The following is a 24428-nucleotide window of genomic DNA, read 5'->3' as shown; positions in this document are numbered from 1 at the left end:
CGCTTCATTTGCCTCTCTGTTTCGCGTGCTTCAACTGCGGCGCGCTCCTTCGCTGCGTCCTCATGCGCTCCTCCTCCTGACGCTTGAGCTCCTCCTCCTGACGCTTGAGATGTAATTTCTCCTACTGTTTCTCGTACTCCCAAGTTCGTAAGCTTGCCTCCTCCACCGCATACTCATGTCGACCTACCGCTTCTAGTCTTCAGTTTGCTCCATGTTCAGCTACCCCATGAAGTCATATATAGGTGGAGAAGATTGGAGAAATGAAACAAGAGGGGAGACTAGTTAGACAAAGCATGAGATCGTATGGAAAGTATCACATGAGTGATCTATGTCACTATACCAGTGGGTACTCATACGGTCCATATCGAGACGGGTTATACTGGTAGTTGGCACACATGAAGAAACGCTTGTCATAGGTGTAGGAGATGTCGTGGAACTCACGTAGCCTATAAGGGTTGTCACAGAAGCACATCGGTGGTTCGACCCCCTAGGTGATGAAAACCTACCAATGTTTCTTGGGTTGGTTTGGTGGAGCTAATAAAGACATTGCAGTTGAGGAAGCTAAGGAGTGATCTATCCATGGTTGAGGGTGGGGTTATTTATGGGGCTAGTGCATGGATTGAGTGCATGAGCATGACTAGGGGTTGGAGCATGGGAGTATTGTGCCCAATGACAAATGAGTAGGGATTTTCTGTGAAAGCTAGAAAGGTTGTGGCAATGATGATTGACAGATTCTCTGTGAAAACTGTTGTTTGGTGCGATCATTTTATTTTGCAAAAGTTCAGCGAGGAGTTAGTGTTGTCTCTGCATGGAAGACAAGGAAACCTATAAATGCATTGGGCTTAGAAAAACGTATTGGTAGAATGATAAATCCCGAGCATTTCATTGATGAAAGTAAAGTATATCACATATAAAGGTCATCATAAGCATTCATTGCATGTTTTTGGCTACAATACATAAGGCAATATGCACCCATCTTGCTCTTATCCTTGTTGGACCTGGACACAGATTCGCTTGCCATGGAAGAGATTATGTTGGACTGTGTTGGAGATAAAGTAGCTATGAATGGGTTACTCTTATATACACAAGGGGGTAATACTGCTGTAGGGATCGGTGACGTCCTAAAAGAGGTGAATTAGGACACTTAGAACTATATCGGTTCCAAAAACAACACAAGATAAGCCTATATCAAATTCTATCTAAATATGCTCTAGGTTTATCTAGTGTGTCTACTCTACCGATTAAAGCGCTTGCAACCTATCTAAAAAGGTAAATTGCAAGTAAGTAAATACGGAAATATAAATAAGGTAGAGAGAGCAAACTCGATACAAGAATTTTTTTTCGTGGTATCGATGGCATGAATGTCACCCCTAGTCCATGTTGGAGCTCCACAAAGGATATGCTTCTGGTCGGCACCCGGCCACGGTCTTTGAGCTACCAAGTCACAAAGACAAGACCTCCACCCGGATGAGACACCAATGTAAGGTCTCACCATTAGCCTCTCTTCTGGTTCCTCGCCGTCATGATCACTTCAGAGCTTGAGACACAAAGGCAAAGGACTCCGCATCACTGCACAATCATCTTGCCGTCGCTCTACACCAAGTCGGAGGGTCAACAAGGTTACCGGCGAATCACCAAGACTCTAAAGTACCGACGTACCAAGAGGTACATTGTTGGATCACTCCTTGATCTATTCTCTATGCAGCAATCACCTAGCAACTCACTCTCTAGGCCTATAAGCACTAATCACTCACTAATCTTATGCTTAATCACCTTGGATGATCACTTTAAGCACTTTGGTGGCTTGGATGTCCTCTCAGGTGTATATGAATTTCTCTAGACTCAGGAACACTCAAATGACTAAGTGGAGGAGTATTTATAGCCTTAAACCCGTGTACTAGCTATTAACCCAACGGCTCTGAAAAGTTGTTAACATCGGATGATTCGGTGATAACAATAGTACTAACACCAGATCATCCGGTGAGTATACTCTCACAAACTAGCTATTGGAACCTCACTCAAGCCTTGTGAACACCGGATACTCCGGTGTATACTCTATCTTCATCACCGGACTTTCCAGGTCGTATGCCTTAGCCATCGGATCTCTATGTAAATTGCTCTGGTGCCTTCTCCGGTGCACATCACATTATCACCGGACTATCTGGTGAGGTCACTACATTCTCCTCTTTTTCAGCAATGATCCAGTGCTTGCCTCCAGTGTGTTCAAATCAATCACCGGACTATCCGGTGGTGTCTTCTGCTTCTTTTTCATCTTGGCACTGTTTATTGTCCGGTGTATTGTCTGGTGTTGCCAACACTCGATCATCGGACTATCTGGTGCATCTTTCATGCCTTTTTCCCCCTTTGACAGAGATGCTCCGATGAGTGCAAATACCCGGAGCACCGGACCATCCGGTATAGTCATTTCTCCTGGAACTTCTTCCAATTCAACCAAACTTTGTCCCAAGTTCGGTGACTTCTTCATGTGTTGCATCAATGAGAACTACTAACATATATTCTTGACAAACATGTTAGTCGTAATGACTATGTTGTCATTAATCACTAAAATTATAATCATGACCTAATAGAGCCATTTTCGCTACAACTGCCATAAACATCTTCTCTGATAACATGGAGTATGGTTTTTAGAATAACCGAGGATGATAATTCATCCGAGTACGGTTACATAACACAGTTACAATGTCAAATGGCGCATACATAGGAAATTTACAATTTTTGTGATGTTAGGTATCATGGTCGATACAAAACTTAAGCATAACATGTCGACACGCTTTAGGGAAATTAAATAGTCGACCTATAGTGGAGTCTCACCGGAGTTAATCCTCATCACTTGATGCTTCTTTCTTACGTGCTTGTGCACGGGCTTCTTTCTCACACCTCCAATTCAGCTCATCCTCGTCACTCTTCTTCCTTTGACCCACTTGTTCCTGGTCCTTGGGGGATATGAAGTCATCGATCTATTGGTGAAATGTACACACCTCGGTTAGTGGCTGGACGTGATTTGTTGCTTGTGGACGAAAAGTGTTAGCACATGAAGTGAATAGAAAATTGTGTTTTCTCAAAGTGATTACCTGAAGATTCGCTCTCTTTGAAAAGCGCATCTATGTTCGAACAACAGAAGTACCTCCTCCCGAAGGTATAAGTCATGGGAACACCAAACACTGCATGTCTATCCATAATGGCATTTGGGTCTCGGCATACATTTTGGGAGTAAGCGGTTATTTAACGCGTCTCTGCTTGGATCATTTGGTGGATGACCTTCAAATAGTTGAATGGCCCTTCCACATCTTCCTCTTTTCGCCATGCTTAGTATTGGTTTTGTTCAGATGGTCGAGATGGAGATGTCTTATATTGACGAAGGGCATCAGATACTCTGGTAAGCTAATAATTGTATGTCACTGCAGCGGTAGGGAAAAACATGTGCATGAGTCAATGCTACAGTGCCTTATATGGACGAAGGCTATCAGATACTCTAGTAAGCTAATTAGCGTGCAGTATTGTAGTGGCACAGAAAACATGTGCATGATTCAATATTGCAGTGCGATGAGGTGATGGCTGGCTATAGTTTGATAATTGACCTATATCGAGATTGTGGTGGAGATGAAGTAGTCGATCTGTATGCGAATAAACTTTTCAATGCTACCTCTAATAGACCGGTGCAGTCTAGCAAATAGGAGATCATGCTTCTCGAGACTGTGTTGCTGTGGGTCTCGGTGAACATGATCCACCCGAACAACCACAGGAGATACGCCTCCAGGTGGTGGGTGACGTTCTCGTCGCCTACCAGTAGGTGGATGTTGTCCGTCTGTCAAAAAAGGAACAAGTACAATTATCTTCATCCGTTAATAACTTAAAGGAGATGAGAAAATAGTACAAGACATACACACCACAAACTGAACGAGAAAGGTCTTCGTTAGACCGTGCTTCTCGGTCCCTAGAAAAGCCCTGAACAGGGCTACGCATCCCTCTATTCAATGACGGAGAAGCAGACCAACATCTTGTCACTGCACAATTTGTGTACGCTAGCGCGTGGGAGACAAATCGATGGCCATGGAATATATAAAAGGCCTATCGGCACTCCGCATGCGCCATGCTGACAGGCCGCTTCGCTCCACAAAAAGCCTACGTGGCATGCCCATTTACCCGGACCCACAACCTGTCGGTATTCCACGTGCCGATAGGTGCCCGACCCAGTGCTACGTAGGTTGTCAATATTTAGAGTACCGATAAAAGACCTGTCGGTACTCAACGTACCAATAGATACCTATTTTTGTAATTTTATAAATTTAAACTATTATTTTTACAGTTTTTAATAAAATAATATTATTTAAAAAGTTCAAAGGAGGAGGACGAAATAGGAAAGTTGCCTTTTCGATTTGCTGCCATTTCTTTATGCAGTTGAGTATTACTGTGCGGGGGACTGGGAGCTGAGAGCTGACGCTGGTGGGCGGCAATGTGGAAAAAGGGACAGTTCAGGTGCTTCCGCACTAGGATGGAAAGGCTAGTGATAGGCCCACATATAAATGGAAAAATACGGCATATTCCAACTTACTATAGAGTGTCACAAGAAATTTGAAATATTTGCTTTAATATGGAATTGCAAGAGATAGATACTATTGTGCGCGCAGAAATTGGACTAATGTTTCACCACTTTTGCCCTTTTCGTTAACTCATGTTCTATTTTTCACGGTAAAATAATTTACAATTAAGATAGCAAAGGGACTAAAATACCCCTATATTAAGTCCTTTGTCCTAGTCTCCTCCCACTCATCTCTTCGTCTACCTGCTTATCTCTCACGGTGGGAACAATGAGAAAGAGGGCATGTAAATATGACGAGTCACTGGTGTGAAGCTTAGTTTGTATGTGGCAATCGTTTCCTCGATCGGCAAAGCCACTCTTTACCAAATTTGACTATAGGTTTTCTCCTCTTTGTCGCCTTCCCTCACCAAATTAGTTGCCATGTCCTCTATTTCACCGCCTCCAATGTCGGATGTGGTTGTCACAACCATTTAATCCTATCCACTGGTGATGGCACGAGAAATTAATCGGTAATATAAAATTGGATGCATTGATGGCGCTTGGCAATGTTTGGCGCGAGAGAACACTGGCCTTAGACTTAATAGAGGGATCTGGAGTTTTTTAACGTTTCCTTTGGTGTGCGAGCGGCAACCATGTCTTTCCTACTGTAGGCCTAGTATTGTTCTAATAATTCAAGTGTCATAAGTGAGATACCGGTGGATCGTGATGAGTCATTTTGTTACTTTTGATTTTCACCTGCAAATGTTTGCAGAGGAGACTTAATAAAAATAGCCTGCATGCCAACTAATTGTATTGGCGATAGATAGTGCTAATTAATCATGGGATCATATGGAGTATATCCTCAAAGAAAGATAGAAATCATATGTGCATCGATGACACAAAAGGACCCTATTCATGAAGGTTTTACAGATATACACATATGTGCTTTGACATAGCAAAGGATATGAGAAAAATGGTAATTGTATCATCTAAAGTTCGTTCCAAGGAATCAATAACCTTGGTGAATGCATCCCCGATGTGCGAAATCATGGATTGGTTATATTCATTACTAGGTATGCATGCATGGAACGGTGATTGAATATATTACACAACAAATAATGTGGTACTAGAACTATTATCCCCAATAGTTCTCAATGAGGATAACATGTATTTTTATTGCATAAGATTGAGAAAGTGGTATGTAAATAGAACAACTGTTTCTCAAATCCTGTGGTGGGTGAACACAACATTTTTCGAGCCGGTATTGGAAGTTAAAAAATATTACTCAATTCAAAATAAAAAAATCACAACAGCGTATATAACAGAACAATTGTTCAGATACTAGAGAGAACGCATATAATTTAGATAAACTACAAAATATTTGAACAAAATCACCTTCTGACGATGCCCCTGTTGGATACACATGCTGCTTCGACGGCCGGCTAGCTGCTTTCCATCTTGGCGCTGCCGGACAGTTGCACAGTCCAACGTGACAATCTTGAAGAGACGGCTACATGCCGAGCTATCTGTGGTGGAGGAAGGCTGCGTAGTCGTGTGCCGGCGACGGGTCATGGCCTCCCTCTTCTTGTCTCAGTTGTGCCGTACATAGAACCAAGAAGAAATGATGAGACAACTGAACCGATCGAAACCGAACTAAAATTATCACAACTATGCCACCTGGCTCCTGCGTTGAGTAATCTTGGAGCCATATAGGTTTCCGGCGCACACAATTAATCCATCAATTTAAGTTAACTAGGTGCATATATGCATACTGTACCTATCATGTATAATCTTTTTTTAGTTCGTCTTTAGAGGTAGCAAAATTTTACACGTGCACACCACCATACACGCATACTACACTTACGCACTCACGAGCGCATTTTCTATCACATGCTTACACATAAATATGTGAAAACACTCTGTTTCTATAAAATATACTTAATAATTCTACCTTATGTACCTTAAATTCTATAAATTGGTAAAAAAATTAACACAAGCTAACATGGTACATTTATAGGTATCGTAAAACGGTTCATTATATATTGAATTTTTGCAAAAAGAAAAAGGGATATTCAGCTGAATATCAGTGATTGAACCATGGACCGTTTTTTAAGAGTTTGTAAAAGATTTCACAAAATTATTGTTATTTTGTAAAATTTACTCTATTATCGATATGTCATCAAAATAAAAACAACCTAAACATTGGACAAAATGTCAGCTAAGCCGAATTTTGGATTCGGCAGTTTGTATAAGGCCCTTGTTCCCAGTTGCTTCTTGTCTCGCCGGCGCTCGGCCGACTAAGCGATGCTGCGATTCGGGCGCCTGCCAGTCGGAAATGAGCTCATCGCCCGTCCGCCGGCAAGTAGCTATCGCGCCGCTCGCTTAACTGTCAGTCGCTTCGTCCAACCCCGCTGCTCCCCCTCCCCGGCGGTGGATGGCAATGGCCGTTACACGCCAGCCCAAGTGTCGCCACAGCCCGCTGCAGGTGGGCCGTCGACCTCCATCGCCTGCCCGTTGCGTGGGCCCGCTTGCCATCGGGCACCCATCCACCCGTGTGCACGTCGCTGCTTGCCAGTGGCCGCTGGTGCCTCTCCGCTCACTACCTGCCGCCGCCCGCAGGCACTTAGCGATGCTGGATTGTTCGGCCAGCGGCCGCTGGAAACTCCATCTCTAAGGCTATGTTTGGAAGGCTCAAAACCCTCTGGGATCCTGACCTTTTTCCAGAGGAGCAAGCCCACGGGGAATGATCCACGGGCAGAGTGGAAGGTGTGTTTGGAAGCCTATGCGACGTGAATCTATGTCCGGCTCATGCTGTTTTCATGTGGAATTTACGCCCCATCTTCCCAGGTCTGGCGCGTCTCCCCCATCTTGCTCGCTTGCTTCCTCCGCGGCCAACACCGCCACCCCATCCACCACGGCCAGCCCTCTCCATCTCAGCCTCCTCCGCCGCCACTACCTCCGCCATCATCCCCTCTCCACCTCCACGATGCCGCAACCACCACCGACCTCCTCTCCACCTCCGCCTCTGTGGATGCCGCCTCCACTTCCTTCTCGCCGGTTACTCGTGAGTTCTCCTCCCCCTTTCCCTCTCCTGTTGACACTAGGTTCCTCAACTCTTCACCTTTTTCTCGTAGATCTTGGTCGGGGAGGCCCGGAGAATAGATTCATTGAGTCATAGATCGCAAGAATGGAGGGCAATAATGTTTTGATCACTCAAGCCAGTCAAGAAGGAGTTCTTCATCCTCTCCTACACCGATCTCTACCAGGTTTGCCGCGATCTCGCTCCGATTTGCTTCAATCTGGCCAAATGGATGTGATTTGCTATAATCATGCATATCTACCGATCATACAAAGATCACTAATTGCTTTCTGCAGCTCATAGAGTGTCATATTGCTAGCTTCGAGGTTCACTTGGACAAAAGCATTTTCGCATGACAGTAACGAACTGATCATACTGATGCCTTATACAAAGTTCAATACATATTCTAGTGTCCGTCATTGCTGATGCCTTTATCATACTTGTAGTTGTATATAATCATATTGGTTGATGACTTTTGTATGATGTCATCACTAAATTTATGCCCATGGTTATTCAAAGGCAAGTACTTAATATATCTAATCCAGCTGCCACCTGTTTTGCCAAATTCATGTTACTAGCCGCCAGATTATCTTTTGATCTGCATCCTTGTCTCAATATGAAACAATTCTTAATGCTTTCCTGTGATGAATATTTTGTTTCCAGGGGCTTATGATAGCAAGGAGGCAGCCGCTCGTGCTTATGATCTTGCAGCTCTTAAGTACTGGGGTCCTGAAATTCTACTGAATTTCCCTGTATGTTCCTCCTCCTAGAAAATAAACTGTTCTTATACTGATAGAAGAATCATTAGTTCCTCCTGGAAAAATTTGGCATTTATGCAACTGAAAATAAATGTAGTGTTCCCCATTTAGCAAGAGCCAGCCAGGATTTATATTGTCAGGAAACTTCTATGTAGTGCATGACCAAACAAAGCAGAGAGGGTGAAGTGAAAATAGCTTCTTTTTCTGCTCACTTATGAACAAGACAGCTAGTAACAAAGATGAGAAGATGATGATGAACAATGACCTCACAATATCTGTTTTTTTCTTCTTTTTTGCAGGTTTGAGCGTCCAGAAGATTCAAGTATCAAGCCAGAAACCTCTTTGCAGTGGTAGGGATGTTTTAGCTAGTATAGTATCTATTTCTAGGTACCTTGTTAATTGGAAACTTGGAATATAGTGTTGGAACTTGGAAGTAATGTGTTGTGCCTATAAAGCTGTGGTGTGATGATAGTTCTTGCTGGAGATCTTACCTAACTGTACTGTTCCTTGAACTTTTGATAAATTCGCTCGATGGAGCCTGCATAGCACCTTTGGTGCAGAGTTTTTCAATGCTAATTGATATTGCAATGAGTTTCTCTTTTTTTTTCTGATTTTTTTAGACTATTTTTGTTCCTCGGGATTTCCATCCCCTTAGTTCCTAATAGCCGCAGGGGAAATAAATCCAGACGGGAAAATCCCCTAGGGAAATGAATTGCCCTCAAAAACCCATAAAGGATCTCCTTCCCTAGGATTTCCTCCCCTTGCTTCCAAACATAGCCTAAGGTTGGATCTGGCTTCAAAACTGCAAGATTTTGCAAAGCAATACTGTCAATTTTACCACTGGACACATGCTATTCGCTCGGAGAATGAAACAAATCAATGACAATGCATGGCTCGATTTTTACTGTGACAGTGAACTCTTTCTCTCTCATTTTTCCAGGTTGTGTTTTTATGGCTGGCTTTCATCTGAATTCAAGAATTTCGAAATACTTTGCTTGTACAATGTCTGAGGTTTGCTTCTGTCCTGTTTGGACTTGGAAGGCAGAACAGTCATTTTGCATATTGAGGTGATTCTCCAAAAAGCCGGGGATTTTTTTTTCTCGAATACACAAGAGAGTTGCACATCTTTATATTAAGAAGAGAAATGAATTAAAGTTATTACACCACGACCGTTAAACGGTCAAAAGAAGGATCATCTTAAGAAGCTATTACATGACTGAAGCAACCTCTATGAACATGAGCCGCAACAGGATTAGAGCACTGAGCCAAACGTGCACAGCCGCTCCCAAAGGATGGCCAAGTTTTTCGCCCCGGCTTCGCACCATCGTGCATCGTCCTCCATGATATGGGCCATCAGGGTGTCAGAGCTGACGCGACGGCTATTGAAAATAACATCGTTCCGCGATAACCAAATACGCCAAGCGGTGAGGAGGATTAGAGAGTGAGAACCTTTACAGTACACCATGATACTAGATGATGGAAAGTATCATTGTTGTAATCCAACCGTCCATTTTAGTAGGTATTATTGTAATTATCTTGATACCCTTATGGGTAATTACGTCATTGACTGATCGGACTTCGGACCTTCGTCACCCATCATTGACCGACCGACAGAGGGTAGAAACCCTAATAAATGAAATGAACAGAATAAGTGAAAGCTTATCCGAAGAATAAACTAACATTTTGATCTTCCCTAATTAAACATATAATTTACAAGTTTATCATAGTTTTTTTTTTCCAATCTTACCCTTATGATACCCATGATACTCTTTAATGATACCCATGATACTGATGGGCGATAGAGTATCATTGGGCCAATCTAAGCCACCGGATAAAAAAATGGACGGTATGCACTCATTTAGGTGTACCGTAAAAGTCCTCTAGAGAGTTGAGACCCTTCCGGAAATTACTTGCTACCCATCGGCGAAGATCCGTCCACCAGTCGAGGAACGAGATCACATCGGCCGGTACATAGGTGCCTAGCACCCGCCACCAAAGCTCGTGAGCCAGAACACAAAAGGCCGGGGATTTCATCTCTCAGGAAATAACTAAGGATCCCTGGACCTGCTGTATAACTTAATCTGAGCCAAAGTTAACTGAAGGTACTCACATTCCGGTCTTCAGAAATTTATTGCCAAAGTTTTAGTTTTGTGGTACATCAGAATGTTGTTGCAGCCACACAACCTGCAATGCTGAGCAAGAAAGTTCTGTTAAAAAAGAGGCCTGTTCCTACAAATTTTAATCAGTTTAGGATACGTTGTGGACATTATTATGATTTGCTTGTCAAATGTCAAGGATATTTCATAGGAAAGGTAATCATACGATGTTTGCTCCACTCAATATTTAACGAAGAACTTTGAAGCCTGTGTTATCTCTACTTGAATGTCCTTCAATTTACAGAACATGCATCTAGTCGGTGCACTAGAGCTAACTCATCTCAATGATGTTATTCCACGTCTACACACCTTGAATTTGCACTATACATCTACAGTTCATAGTTTAAATGATTTTTCAAACATATGCACATGATGGGGTTACTAAGGCAAACCTGGCATATGGGTGGAAGCTCACTGAAAACTCCAGTATCGTTTTGGAGGAAATAAAAGCTCCAGTATCTGCTCAGCCACAGAAATCGTCTCATGACCATAATATTACCATTCCAGCTGTATTCATCCTTTGGAGTTCCTCCTGCAGCTTACTGCTGCAATTTTCAAACTTCAGCTCTTGAAGAGAACCTGGCAGGCCCCCTCTAGGCAGAGACCGAATTTGTGGACAGGACTTTATCTCCAAGTTCTTCAGAAAGGAGTGGCCATGCATTCCGGCAGGTAATGACTCGAGATACTTGCAGTCAACAATTACCAAATGTTCCAACGCAGGTGGCAAGCCTCTTTCCGGAAATAAGGAAGTAGTCGAACAACTCATGAGCTCTAACTTCTTGAGTGATGTAAGCTGCTGCAGTTCTGCTGGTATGGAGAAGTCACAATCACACTCAAAGAATTGGAGCTCATTGAGAGAGATGAGCTGCTCAAGTGCTTTCTCCTGCTCCATTACCAGTTTATCGGAAAGGCAGCGAAACTCTAGCCGCCAAAGCTGTTTTAGGTGCTTGCATATTGACAAGGTAAGAATTGAACTATCGCTCGTGCGAACAAATTCCACTGGGAATGATAACTCATCACTTGCTCCATCTCTTTGCAGTGCAAGGTCCCATGCTCTCCAAAACACGGGACTAAAAAATATTTCCAATCCTCTAAGCTGAAGACACGATTTCAAACCTTGTAGGGTGGAAAGTGCTGGACAACAAATAACATGAATGTACTTCAACCCCATGCAGGATTCCAAGTCAAGAGCTTCTAGTTCGCTGTAGCTAATGGATAGCCTCTCAATGGCAGTGAGTCCATGGAGGGACATCAACTTCCACTCTGCCTGGTCTATCTTGAGCTCTCGCAGTGATGATGGAAGGAGACATGTACCTTCGATGTGATTCATATCTTCATTTTGAAATACTAAGTAGGAAAGGAACCTTGGACACGCAAGTATCTCCAATATTTTGAGTGTAACAAGTCCTTTGAGACCCTCCACATTTTCACAAACTGTTGGGCAGCTGTCGAAGCACAACTCTTGTAATGATGTCAAGGACTGAGGTTTGATGTGCAACAACCCATCATCTACTGCACCATCAGGTAGCAAAATTGCGCTCCCTTGATCTGCTTGTTGGTCCACAGCCAATCTTCTGATTTGACGACACTCTTTTAACTTCAGGAAAGAGAGATGTGGTAGATTTGACAGTAAACAAGATAGATTCTTCCCAGTGATACCACAGGACCAGATTTCAAGCCTCTGGAGCGATGGAAGAAGTCCCTTAGCGAGCTGTTGCTCTGTTTCTGTAATAGGCATTGAGAGCAGGTTCGGGCAGCGATATATGTTCAGATCCTTCAAGATTCTAAATTGGTGAAATCCTTCCCATGAGATGCTTGTAAGGCTAGGACATCCATCAATGGAGAGCTCTTGCAAATAAAGTAGATTTCGAAATGACAAAACCCTTCCATCAAGAACTCTCAGTTCATCCTTCCCCTTTAGGAGCAAGGATGGATTGGTATCTGCACGATAAGATATGATTCTACATGGAAATGACTGTACATCCTCAATAGACAGGTTACTTTTAGGATCGAGAGGAAGTGGAGGAAGCACCATCAGGCAAGAGCAATTCTTAATCACCAATCTTTGAAATTGGCGATAATTCACTTCATCAGAAGGTGGTAAAGGCAAGTTTCCCAGTTTGGGGCAATCGCAGATATCGAGTACCTTAAGATCATCAATGAGTTGGTGTTTTTCTGTGACAGTCCATGTCTCTAGTGCTGTCATATCAGATAATATCACTTCCTCTAAAGAAGCGGTTTGCAAATCTGTTACAGCAGGCATACCAATCAAATGCAGTTTTTTAAGTGCTGGAAACTGCGAAAATGCTGGAAAATTTTTGCACCCCGTGCAGTTATTGAGATAGAGACAATGCAGAGAAGTGAGGACACCAGGTTTTGCCAACCTTGTTTGAGTTGATGCCCCACTATATACATTATAGACATTTCCCGATAGATCACCAGTGGTTCCTCCTACATCCAGCACTTGCAAATGGTAGAGTCCATTCAGAGCTTCCGGGAACTGAACATGATCATCAGCAATGATTTTTATGTATCGAAGATGAATGCATTGGCCTAGGTCATGCAATAGAGAACCTTCATGATAGGGGATAATGCGCATTATTATTGAGCGCATATTTGTTGCTTCTCTGAAAGCCCTTCTGAAAACACGTGCAAAGTTAGAATCATATTTGCCAAACAGCATTAATGACCTCAGGTATCTCATCTGCATCGAACTGGCTATCTTGGTAACAATGTTCTCAATGTTCTCATTACGTGGTACATTCCTGGATATGTCCCCATGATGTATATTATCTGTGATTATGGACAGATGGCGAATGGTTGCCGATGATTGCATATTGAGCGTGGAAAAGCTATCGATGATCAAGCAATAATCTGAAGATACATTAATTGCCAAGTCATGAATTATATCATGCATAAGGTAGCAAGTGTGACAGTTTGCAGGATTGACCATCTTCTGAAAGAAGCCCAAACTAACCAAGTCATTCAGGTACTCGCGACCAACTTCTTCTGGCTTCCTATCACATCCAGTATCAACAAAGCCTTGTGAGACCCAAATAAACACAAGATCTTTCTCCTGAAATTGATAGCTCTTCGGGAACAGTGAGCAGTATGAGAAGCACCTCTTGAGATGAAAAGGAAGGTCGTCATAGCTAAGCCTTAGAATAGAAATGATGCCATCAGTTCCATCCTTCGCTTCCCATTCTCTGCTCTCTAAAACTCTATTCCAATGTTCAATGCTAAGGTCCTTCCTCAGTAATGCCCCCACACTTTTTGCCGCCAACGGATAACCGTTCAATTTGCTGGCAATTTGTCTTCCAATGTCTTTTAAATGTTGATGCCCGTCATGCTTCTCATCACCAAATATGTAAGCTCTGAAGCAATCCCAGAATGCTTCTCCCTTCAAACCACTCAAATTGATCGGTGGTGCTGTTCTGATCAGCTCTGCAACCCGCCGGTCCCTGGTGGTGACCAAGATTGTACAGTTACTAGTGGCCTTGATCCACTCCAGTGGAGCCAGCAGCACTTCCCACTTGTTCTTCTCGACATCCCAAAGGTCATCGAAGACAACCAGAAACCTCTTCCCCTGCAACCTTTTCACGAGGTTTGCCTGAAGACTGTTCAGGTTTTTGCTCCCCTTATTCTCCTTCTCTCCGGTGGCATGCGCAGCCTCCAGAAGCATCTCACGCGTTAGGCGCACGACGTCGAACTTGTGGCAGCGGGGTATCCAGATCCACATCTTGATCTGGAAGAAGCTCCGTACTCTCTGATTATGATACACGTGTTGCAACAAAGTCGTCTTTCCCATGCCGCCGTTGCCGACTATGGGCAGCACTAACAGCCTGCTCTGGCTGCAGCACTTGGTATCGGTCAGCACGTCAATAATGCTTTCCTTTTGGCCGTTCCGGCCAAACATCTTCTGCTCTCCGGCGGGGTACGAGCTTGTCAACCGTGGATTCTCAAGCCGGCTACCAGACGTCGGGCCGATAGACTCCAGATCCTCCAGCTGTAGTGTCTTCCACACCTGGTCGCCAACGTCGCGCAGCTGGATTGTGACCTGTCTGATCCGCCGGCTGAGGGAGCTCTTGTCAAGCTCCACCCACGACTGAGCCGGGGAACTGGCGTTGGCAGTGGGGTTCGCGAGTTTTCTCCGCTTCCTCCGGCCCCAGGGGTACATGAGCACCTCCCTGAACGTAGGGGAGACCAGCGGATGGTGGCTCGCGACATCGCTCAGGAGATGGAGTGCGTAGGAGGTGGCCGTGGCCGCTGCCGACGGCACGCTGACCATGTTTGTGGTGGCGGCCGTCTCCGCCTCCTGACGGATGCGATGGTAGTCGAGCTCGTCGAGCACATCGTCGGCTTCGTGGATCAGCTGGTGCAGCCTGGCGAGAAGGTTGGTCAGGTGAGTGTTCCGGATCCGCCTCCCCTCGGTCATGCTTAGCACCGTCTTGACGTAGCTCATCTGTGCCTTGAGGTCGTCCACGTCGCCTCCGAGGCCCGAGAACTGGGAAACCCATTCCTTTAGCTTGCTGGTGATGACCTTCTCTGTGATGACTCCGGCGATCCACCGGGCAGCGCTCACCAAATGAGAGGCCGCCATCATCGGGCGTGCATCACTGGAAACTGGATGCGGTGGTGGTGGTGGTGGTGGCAGCGGCTGCGACAGCGACAAGGGTGTGAGCCGCGTTGGGGAGGTGAGAAAGGCCAGCGAAGTGGAAGTGGGATTGGCACGAGGTGAGGCCCGTCACTGGAGGGAAGCGAGCAGGACAAAATCTCAGAGGGTAGGCAGCCGTCCACTTGACCGGAAAACTTAAACTGTGAGTAATTTTCAGCACAGACCAGTCAGGGACGGCATCGTATCCTCTAACTTCGCTTAATGAACAATGTCATGATATTAAGTTTTATAAACTGTTAAATCTGAAAAGGACATATCAAATTACTTTATAAAGTCAGAGGATACGTGTCCGTCAGGGACGGCCTTCTGAGTTCTGACAACTTTCTTAGTAATAATTGACCCAAGTGATGGGCACATTAAAAATTATCGAGTGCTCGTTGCGAGTATCGGACAATTGGCTACTATATATCATCTGAAACCATATATATTTCATATGTGCATAAATTAATCGTGTTATGTGGGAACAAGATTGACGACTAAAGTGAGGTGAATAGACATCTTAGCAAATTTCTTACGAAATGGTCTTCTCCTATTTGAATCACCCAACGCACCTTAAAACTCAAGCGGAAGCAAAAATCGAGAGAAATTTTAATAAGAAAAAATTAAGGTAACACGACACTACGGATAGTATATGAACCATAGGTTCTATTTAAGATCAATCAATATGTCTTAGCACTCAAAAGATCACAACTAACAAAGAAACAAGAAATGATGAACACCGAGCAACGAAAATCTCAAAGTTGATTATCTAGAGGCAAGAGAATTTAAGACCCTATCACATAAGTGTGTATATGTGAATTTTATGCTTCTAGTAATTAGAAGAATGACCTTACAAGTTACTTGAAATTTTAGCCAAAAGTAAAAATAAAAATCAAAACCAGAAAGAAAAATCTTGCACACAAGGCAAAGAAATCAAGAGAGAAAAATTAGAAGGAGGTGAAATCAAGCATATGAAACAAAATAAACTTTATTACTCAAAGAGGTCAGCCCTATTATAGGCGGATTATAAAAAATTTTCTCTCAAAACTCTCACCTATTACATAGACTAAGCGCTCATCATCCTCTCCACTAAAACCCTATCACAATGCTCTCATATGGGTGGTACAATGGGCTCAAATGGCTGGTACACACTCTTACATAGCCTCACCCCTCTATTTATAGGCCCTCGAAATTTGACCCCTAAGTTTCCTAACTTTTTTCCAAAATAGCTCTCTCTTGTAATACACTTCTACCTACCACTGAGAGTATTTTAGTCTATTTTCTTCTTCATTTGTAGGATGGCCGTGGCACCTCTATGATTTAGCTTCGTCTCGACACAAGCTTCACGATGGTGCCACATACTTCTCCAGTCCTCCCATGGTTTTGAGACCAATCGGGGAAACCCTAGCACGCTTCTCAAAGCGTGACGAGCCGCCACTTTCTCCCACCTGAAGCAAGCGCTCTGATGATGACATGTGTCCTCCGTCTTGTGATCTTGATCGTCGACAAGTCTCCACCGCTCCCGATCTCTTGGGCTGTCTTATCATTTGCACCGGCATTCCCCTTCGCTTCAATTTGTCAACACGCCATCTCCATCCTTCGTTTCATGCTTTACCTGACCTTCATGTGTACAGCTAGGATTACCCTTGACTCTGCCCGACCCTCCTTGATCGTCCGACACCAAACACCCACATAGCCCCGATTACTCGCCACCGATCACCAAGTTGCATCCGTCACCTGCACAACTTGAAACAATCAAACATATTTTTCCACACTTCAAAACATTTCTAGGTTAGCCAAAATTAAAAACTTCAACTCAAAGCACATCTTGCAGAAAACGTGAATACCGAATGTTCCATTGTGTTTTGCTCCTGAACACTGAACTATCCGGTGAGTGTAACACTATCTATTCCAAGAAAACTTTGCTCTCCGCAAGAAAATATCCGATGAAGGCTTCCAGTGATCTTATGTCCATCACCGGATAATCCTATGTGTGCCAATCTACTGAACCACCCTCTTGCAACCTCTCTGCAGCAAAAGGTCCAGTGCATTCTTCGGTGTTCATAATTACAGCACCGGACTATGTGGCGTACATAATCAAACTTGATGCCAAAAATTTTCTCTCTGTAGAAAATACTCCAGCACTCTCAAAGTCCATCACCGGACGATCCGATGTTTGCTTTCATTTTTGCTTCAGCACTGAAAATGCTTCGGTGATATCCTCTGGTGTAGCCACCACATTCACCGGACCTTTCGGTGTATTGATCTCCAATTTTACCCAAAAAATTGCTCTCTACAAGAAATAGTCGGACGAGTACATACTTCCCACCCCGGGACTTCCGGTGAACATCGGAACATCTGATGTTTACACGGAATTTTCGGTGTGTAATTTTTCTGCGTATAGAGAAGAATTCGTCAATTTCAAATACCACAAACTCGAGTTAGACAAGAACCAGAACAAGAATCCACAAATATATGCTAACTAAGTTTAAGACATAATAACTATGATTAATATTTCATCACATACAAATTAAGACACTTCTTCGCTTAGTTTCTCATGTTGCAATAAGAATGCAAAGGCACACCTAGCTGGATGGTGATTGCTTCCATTGTTGGATGCTTTTGGAGTTGGATGGAGGCAAGAGTTCCAAAGTGTAAAGTGGTTTATTCTCTTTTGACGTTTGCAAGAATGGAACTCCGAGGGCTGACAGTACGATTGTGATCCGCACTTGCATGCTCACGATGTGATCTGCCGAAGGAACCATGAAACTGCGCCGATCACCGTGGGGTCACGCATTCGGCATTTCCTGTGAACCGCAGCTGAAGAGTGGGCCCACTTGCTGACGCATGGCTCAGCTAGGTGATAGCAGTAATCCCACCGGTCCATGATTGACTGGAGTATGAGTTGACCAATCCTACGTAGCGGGGGTTGGGTCAGGGTGCATCGATCTTTCACGCTTCTAGAGATTGAGTTGCCGCGCGCTAGGGCGTATCTTGCTCCAAGTACGTAGTAAGATCTTTCTAGAGATTGAGTTGCGCAGCTGGACTGTGACATCTCGCGCCGCTGGCCGAGGGAGCTCCTGTCAAGCTCCACCCACAGGTTGAGCCGAGGCATTGTCGTCGGCAGTGGGGTGCGCGAGCTTTCTCCGCTTCCTCCGGGTACATGCACCTCCCTGCACGCGAGCGAGTCCAGTGGCTGCTGGCTCGCCACATCGCTCGTGAGATGGAATGCGTATAAGGTTACTCTGAATGTTAGTTTTTTACCTATTAATTAGGTGTCTGATAATATATTTTGTTATCCATACTGTTGTGCATAAGAAAAGTTGCATGCATTTTTGTTTGCATGTCCACATAATCTGGGTGGTTAAGTGTGCAATAGAAGTCAATAATTTATTGCACTGTTCGTTCATATGTACCATGTTTTATACTTCTTTGTATAAGACTATGCAACTTATTATTATCAAGTTTTACATTTACAGAAAAAATTTGGGCTGTTTATAACCTTCATGGTTTCTTATGCGGTGGTTTATCTGTTTGCATATTATTGACTTGAGAAATTTAGCTCAATTGTTATAGCTGATGGGTTCATACTTCATGCACGATATGTTCATGTGTCATTATCATTGAATAAAAATATCATGGTACCAGCATATTGATTTTTCCAAGAAATAAATTGCAATTGGCTATCAGCTTAAACAACAACAGAGTGTTCTGTTTATACTTTGTAACCTCATAGTCATCTGATTGCCTTGTTTGAACATCCATGGTTGAGATCGAGTCATGTAGAATATGGAGCTGGTGATGTCTCCTTTGCCTTTGTTTGAGCGGTCCATGACAGTCTGAAGATTCTGTATGTTTAAAAATCCTGATTGTGTTATATAGCCCCCACATCGGTTACTTGATTACTTCATCTGTACTATAGGACTTCGTTTAGTTGATTACTTCATCTGTATTGTATGCACTCAGTGGTGGTTCACCTGACCACCTATAGAGATTCTCATACTAAAAAAATTATCCAAAGCCAACATACAAAAGACGTGCTTGTTGTGTGGAACGAACTATGGCCCATCGGTATGCGAAACCATTTCTTCTCTTCTTCTGACTTACACTCCTCTGAACATTTTTGTCTTTTCAGATTGGTGGCTTCATATGCCAGTTGTGTTTAGTGGATTGATCTGCAGATATTTCAGACTGCGTGTGTATTTCTTCTGGCAGAAATTTTTGTGCACTTTCTGCCATCATACAAGTGAGCTTTACTAAACTTATTGCTCCGCACTGAAATATAGAATATCTTCCAGAGTTCTTTAGTTAAATTTCCTACCAAATTCCTGGCTGCTTGCTCCGACTTAATCCTAGGTACCAAGAATGCACAAACAGCTTCAGTTTCATCTTTCATTCGTATATGCTACTATTCAATATCTGCCTTGGTGCTCCAGCATTCGCGTCCTGTTACACGTTGATATATATAGATGTTTGCATTAAGGAAGTGTTTGTTTCTGCTGGCTGATGTGCTGTCGAGATCTTTGTGATTTTGAGTTTAGGAGGACACTTATTTGTTTCTTATGATTTTGGGGTCAGTTTTAGAAGATGGACCCAGTCATAGTTACCTATACTGAATTCAGTGCCGTGTACATATTTAGATTTAAAACGAATTGAGATAAATTTTTGTTTGCTGTATAAATTGGGCGAATGAAACTTCTGAAAGAGTTGTCCCCATCCTATCTTGAACTTATACAGTATACTCCTGAAACTTTTTTTTTCTTTTCTAAACAATCTTTTGGATCCTCTGCGGCTCTGCGTGTATGTTGGTGGCTATCCTGAATTTTTCTCTCATTGTGTTCTAACTTTTAGGTGTCTGCAGCTTGCAACCTTGCAGGTGGTAGTTGGCTATACTGAAATTTATCTCTTAGTTGAATATTCTTTTTGTTTAAGTAAAATATTTTCTTGCTTTATAGCCAGATGCTGCCCTAAAAGTGACTATCCATGATACTCTTAACTAAAAATATGAAATTTGGTTCAACAGATATGAAAATGAAGCTAGGATGCTCGGCATACATTGTTTGCATTTTCCTGGTCATGCCTTAACTTTTTTTACTGCAGGTGTTTTAGGGAGGAAAAGGAGAAAGAACACAGTAAGTAAAGGAGGGATATCAGAGCAAACACCAAGAACTAGTAGTTGCATTCGGAAAGCAAATGAGTGCTACACTTATTCTTCTTCTCCCTTCCCATTCGTTGCAGCTAAACTTCTGCTCCTCTTTCATTTTGTTGCTAAAGGGCTGCTGGCAATTTTAGCCATCTCAAGGTATGCTCTACTGCGATGCGACTCATGCCATGGATTATGTTAGATAGATTACATGGATAAACTGCAGTATTAATACAGTCCCTTGCTGCCATGATCTTTCATATGCAATTTTTTATCAGTTTGCATTCACTGACCACTGTCAACAGAAGTTATGTGAACTGGTATAACTGAAGCTTGACCATTTTCGTGCGTATTTGGTGATTACTTCTTTTTCTAGCCTGGCATAGGATATTCTTATGACAAGACTTAACAAGTTAACAACTTCTGTGAGAACCCATCAAATTTCGAGGAATTTTGGTTATGAAGCTGGATGATTAGCATCAAAATGAAGTCATTTGCATGAGCTACCCTAAATTTACATGATGTCGTAACTTACATGACGAACTGAATAAATCTGTCATTCCAACTCAATTACACTTTTGTGCTTTCATTCAAATGAGGGTTGGCTTTTCACACAGATATGTGTACGTTTGTTACAATCATATCAGTTTTACTTTTATAATTTAATATCTTGCTGAAGCTTTCTGACCCTGTCATCCATCAACGTCTGTTATTAGTGTACACAACTTATATCGGTGACTATCATGCAGACTGTATTTGAAAATACACTGATGCAACACATGTGACCCTTCCTCCTGGTTCTATGGGGAAAATAAGCTACGTGGCCCGTGCTGGTCAGTACAATTTGCAGGTTAGTACATACTGTGCAAAGGCCTGGTCCTTTTCTTCTTTTTTGTTTTGCTTAAGTTTGTTTAATCCTATTGGCTATTGATACACGAATGTGGGATACAGTACTGGAGTTGGAATTTCAGGGCATCAAAAGCAATTTACAATGCTCCAGGTAAAACAATTTCTCGTTGCTACCTGCATCTGTCCAGACTCTTAACAACTCATATTTTGATACTGCCAATTTCAGCAAGTGAGCCAATATCATCTTTCTAACCTTGGATGTTAATTCTGGTAGTCTATGTTGAGGCATTCTTAAATTTTTTGTTTTTTGCTTACCCCTGTACGCCTTAGATCACAGGTTTGACTGAAGCAAAAATTATACTACGAGAAAATGTAGGTTATAATGTATTAGCAAATGGTTTTCATAGCTCTAAGATATACTGGACTTTCACTGAAAGAGTAGTTAACCATTTCTGCAGTGTTCGTCTGGTTACTGCTCCGGTTAGTATCAGGAGGTTACTGCAAGATCAATACTTGCCTATAGAAATATGCCGGCATGAAAAGGTGATGTCCTCACTACAATGTATACGTATCATGCTTTTCCCATTACATATGTAGTTGCTTAATTAATGTGAGTGGACTCTTTGCAGCCTGTGTGTCTTCAGTCTTTTCTATCAAACCTGGATCATGATTTGTGTCACGAAAATCAACTTATAGAAGACTTGGTAAACCCATTTGATAATATAGAAATCATACTGCACTGCACTGCTTAGACCATTCCAATTTTTTTTTTTAGATGAGAAGATTCCATTTTGCAAAGCTTATTTCCCCATGGGATATTATCTCTCTTTTCTTGAGTAAAAAAAGGCTCATGGAATAACCTAATAATCTCTTCTATCCATGTAACACCTACTGAATCATGGAGGATCAACTCATGGGGGTCAGCAGGCGCACGCCGCTTTTCTAGTAGAAGCCGAGCTACGGATCGACGCGGAGAAGCGCTCCAGCAACAACCAGCTCGTTGACCCCTCTCCGTCACCCTCCCTGTCGTCGACCCCTCCATCACCCTCCTCGTCGGTGAAGATGGGGACCAGCGCACGAATAGCGCGAAGGCCCATTCCCAAATCCCTAGGTCGCCATCGCGCCTGTGGCCCCCCACGACCCACTCGCGAGCTCCCACCAGCGCGGCCCGTGAATGGCGAGCAGCAGCGCGGGTGTTCGTCTTCCTCCAATTTCTCGATTTGTCCCATTTCGGTTTTCCTCCTCATCTGCGTTCTTCATTGCAAGCACACCAACTTATTTGAGCTTTCTCTTGATTCTCGATTAATCCTCTGCCTCCTCCATTTTCTAATTTCTGTATTTCGGTGAGACAGTCTCGAGGACGCGTTCGTCGTCAACTTTGGGCTGCGAGAACACGACGGCTGATTGTTGGGATCGCCGGAGGCGGCTCGCAGCTAGAACGCCGACAAGCAACTCGCGAACTCGACGTGAGCTGGAATTTAATGCGATCACTTGAACACAGGAATTTTGCGCTGCACAACTGCTTGCAGCTTTTCGGGGTTCTTTCTCCTTTTATTCACTATCGCGAGCAACAACCTGTATGCCATCCCATACAAGCCATGTTTGCACGACGGGCGCGCAGTTCGCCGAAGACTCGGGCACGACGTGGACGCAGCACGCCTCATGCCCCTTAACGCACATGACTCGGACAACCTCGGCCATGCGCTCATCTAGCTAGACCAACCAACAATTGCTAACTAACAACTAATGAGCACTAGATTTATTCAACAATTCACTCCCTAAAGCTTGTGCTCCTACTGGATTTGAATCATGCCAATCCTAGAACGCAGTTCCTGGAACTTGGCTCGGCCGAGCGCCTTGGTGAGGATGTCAGCGAGCTGCTCCCCAGTGTTGATGAACTCGGCCTTGATCTTCCCGTTCTCCACGCACTCCCTGAGATAGTGATACCGAGTATCTATATGCTTGCTTCTGTCATGGAAAACAGGGTTCTTACTTAGTGAGATGGCGGACTTGTTGTCCACCCGTAGCGCCACCGCCTGAGGTTCTCCGCCGGTGATGTCGGAGAGCAGGCGTGCGAGCCAAACGCCTTGGTAGGCAGCGGTGGCGGCAGCTAATGAGGACATCACTCCCTCGGATATATACAATGATCCTCCATTGAACTTTCAAGATCCAATCACAAGAGCTCGCGCACGACAATTAAATTTAGAGGTGAGCTCGTTCCTAAGCAACTCTTTATATAATTTTAAGAATAGATTACTACCTAATGATTATGTGTTGCTTAGGAATCATGGAGAGGACAAGGAGACACATAGAGAAAGGCTTGGAGGCGTGGAGGAGCAGCTAGGACGTCCAACAACAGCAGGAGGTCCAGTCCAACTCGAGTCCGAATCAGCCTCGACCTCCAGGACCAGCGAGCAGTAAAATGGACGCCCAGGACGCATCCGGACTCCGTTTTCGATGATTCACATATGGTTGGAAAGATAATTTCATAAGGAAACCAATGGCGTTGGTTTGAGATCCAAATTCCTTCTGAGTCAACGGGAAACGTCGAAACAAGTCAGCGTCCAGAATCTGTCCCGGTGCTGCGTCACCGTTTTTTGGTCCGTTGGGCCGTGTATCGTCGTTGAGCCCATTAGGGGGAGCGTGACCAGGGGGTGTGACGACCCTAGACCCTTATTATCAGCCGCCGCCACTCTCGTTAGGGGGGTTTTTGCTTAGATTATTCTGTCAAGAACAGTTTCGCCGTTTCGTCGGTTTGTGAGACCCCAACTCGTGAGATTAATCATTCATCTGCAATTTGGTTGCATTCTTCCTTGTTCTTGCTTGTGTTCTTCGATTCGCAGGCAAGGATTTTAGCCTTCTTGGCGAGGTCAACCGTGCAACGCCGGTTGATAACCAGAGGAGACGTGGTGCTGCGATTGCGGGGTTTCGGATCGTGTTGTTCGGAAGCCGGATCGACTTGTGTCTCGTTTCCACCAAATCGAGAGTTACCAGAACCTTTCGGAAGATCGGGAACCCTTGTTCATATTAAGTGGTATCAGAGCTTCAGGTATACCGTCAGTTCATATCTACCCTTAGTTTCGAGTGTTTTCACCTTCGTTCCATAGTCCACTGCCATATCGTTTTTTTTTCCTGTCCTACAACCCTTCCGCGCCTTTAGCTTTTGTATATTTCAGTTTCAGAGTTCGTCGTGTTGAGTTTGTGTCCTGGTCAAGGTCTTGTTGCTGGTTAGGTCGTGCTAGAGTCCAG

The 24428-nt window shown here is 43.8% G+C and overlaps 1 protein-coding gene and 1 long non-coding RNA gene across 5 annotated transcripts; one reads left to right on the top strand and one right to left on the bottom strand.

Annotated features, from left to right (window-relative positions):
* Positions 1-9489: 9489 nt before the first annotated feature.
* LOC133912137 (putative disease resistance protein At3g14460) lies at positions 9490-15698 on the bottom strand. Of its 2 annotated transcripts, none has more exons than XM_062354729.1 (2): positions 10926-15698; positions 9490-10569 (listed from the first exon to the last, which is right to left on the bottom strand). In XM_062354729.1, exon 1 carries the CDS (start codon positions 15134-15136, stop codon positions 11015-11017), a length of 4122 nt encoding a protein of 1373 aa, XP_062210713.1. In that variant the 5' UTR covers positions 15137-15698; the 3' UTR covers positions 9490-10569; positions 10926-11014. The 2 variants fall into 2 exon arrangements, with proteins under 2 accessions (XP_062210713.1, XP_062210722.1); XM_062354738.1 differs by having other exon boundaries at positions 9490-10561.
* Positions 15699-18943: 3245 nt separating this feature from the next.
* Positions 18944-22571, top strand: LOC133888197 (uncharacterized). 3 transcript variants are annotated; one of them, XR_009903744.1, is made up of 5 exons: positions 18944-19433; positions 20288-20319; positions 20426-20489; positions 21080-21180; positions 21282-22571. It is a non-coding gene; the product is annotated as an uncharacterized LOC133888197 (long non-coding RNA). The 3 variants fall into 3 exon arrangements; XR_009903745.1 differs by having other exon boundaries at positions 20288-20489; positions 21282-21551; positions 21638-22571; XR_009903743.1 differs by having other exon boundaries at positions 20288-20489.
* The last annotated feature ends 1857 nt before the right edge of the window (positions 22572-24428 follow it).

Source organism: Phragmites australis, chromosome 1 (genome assembly GCF_958298935.1).
Source record: "Phragmites australis chromosome 1, lpPhrAust1.1, whole genome shotgun sequence".
Classification (NCBI taxonomy): Eukaryota; Viridiplantae; Streptophyta; class Magnoliopsida; order Poales; family Poaceae; genus Phragmites; species Phragmites australis.
This window is presented reverse-complemented; position numbering and strand designations above follow the sequence as displayed.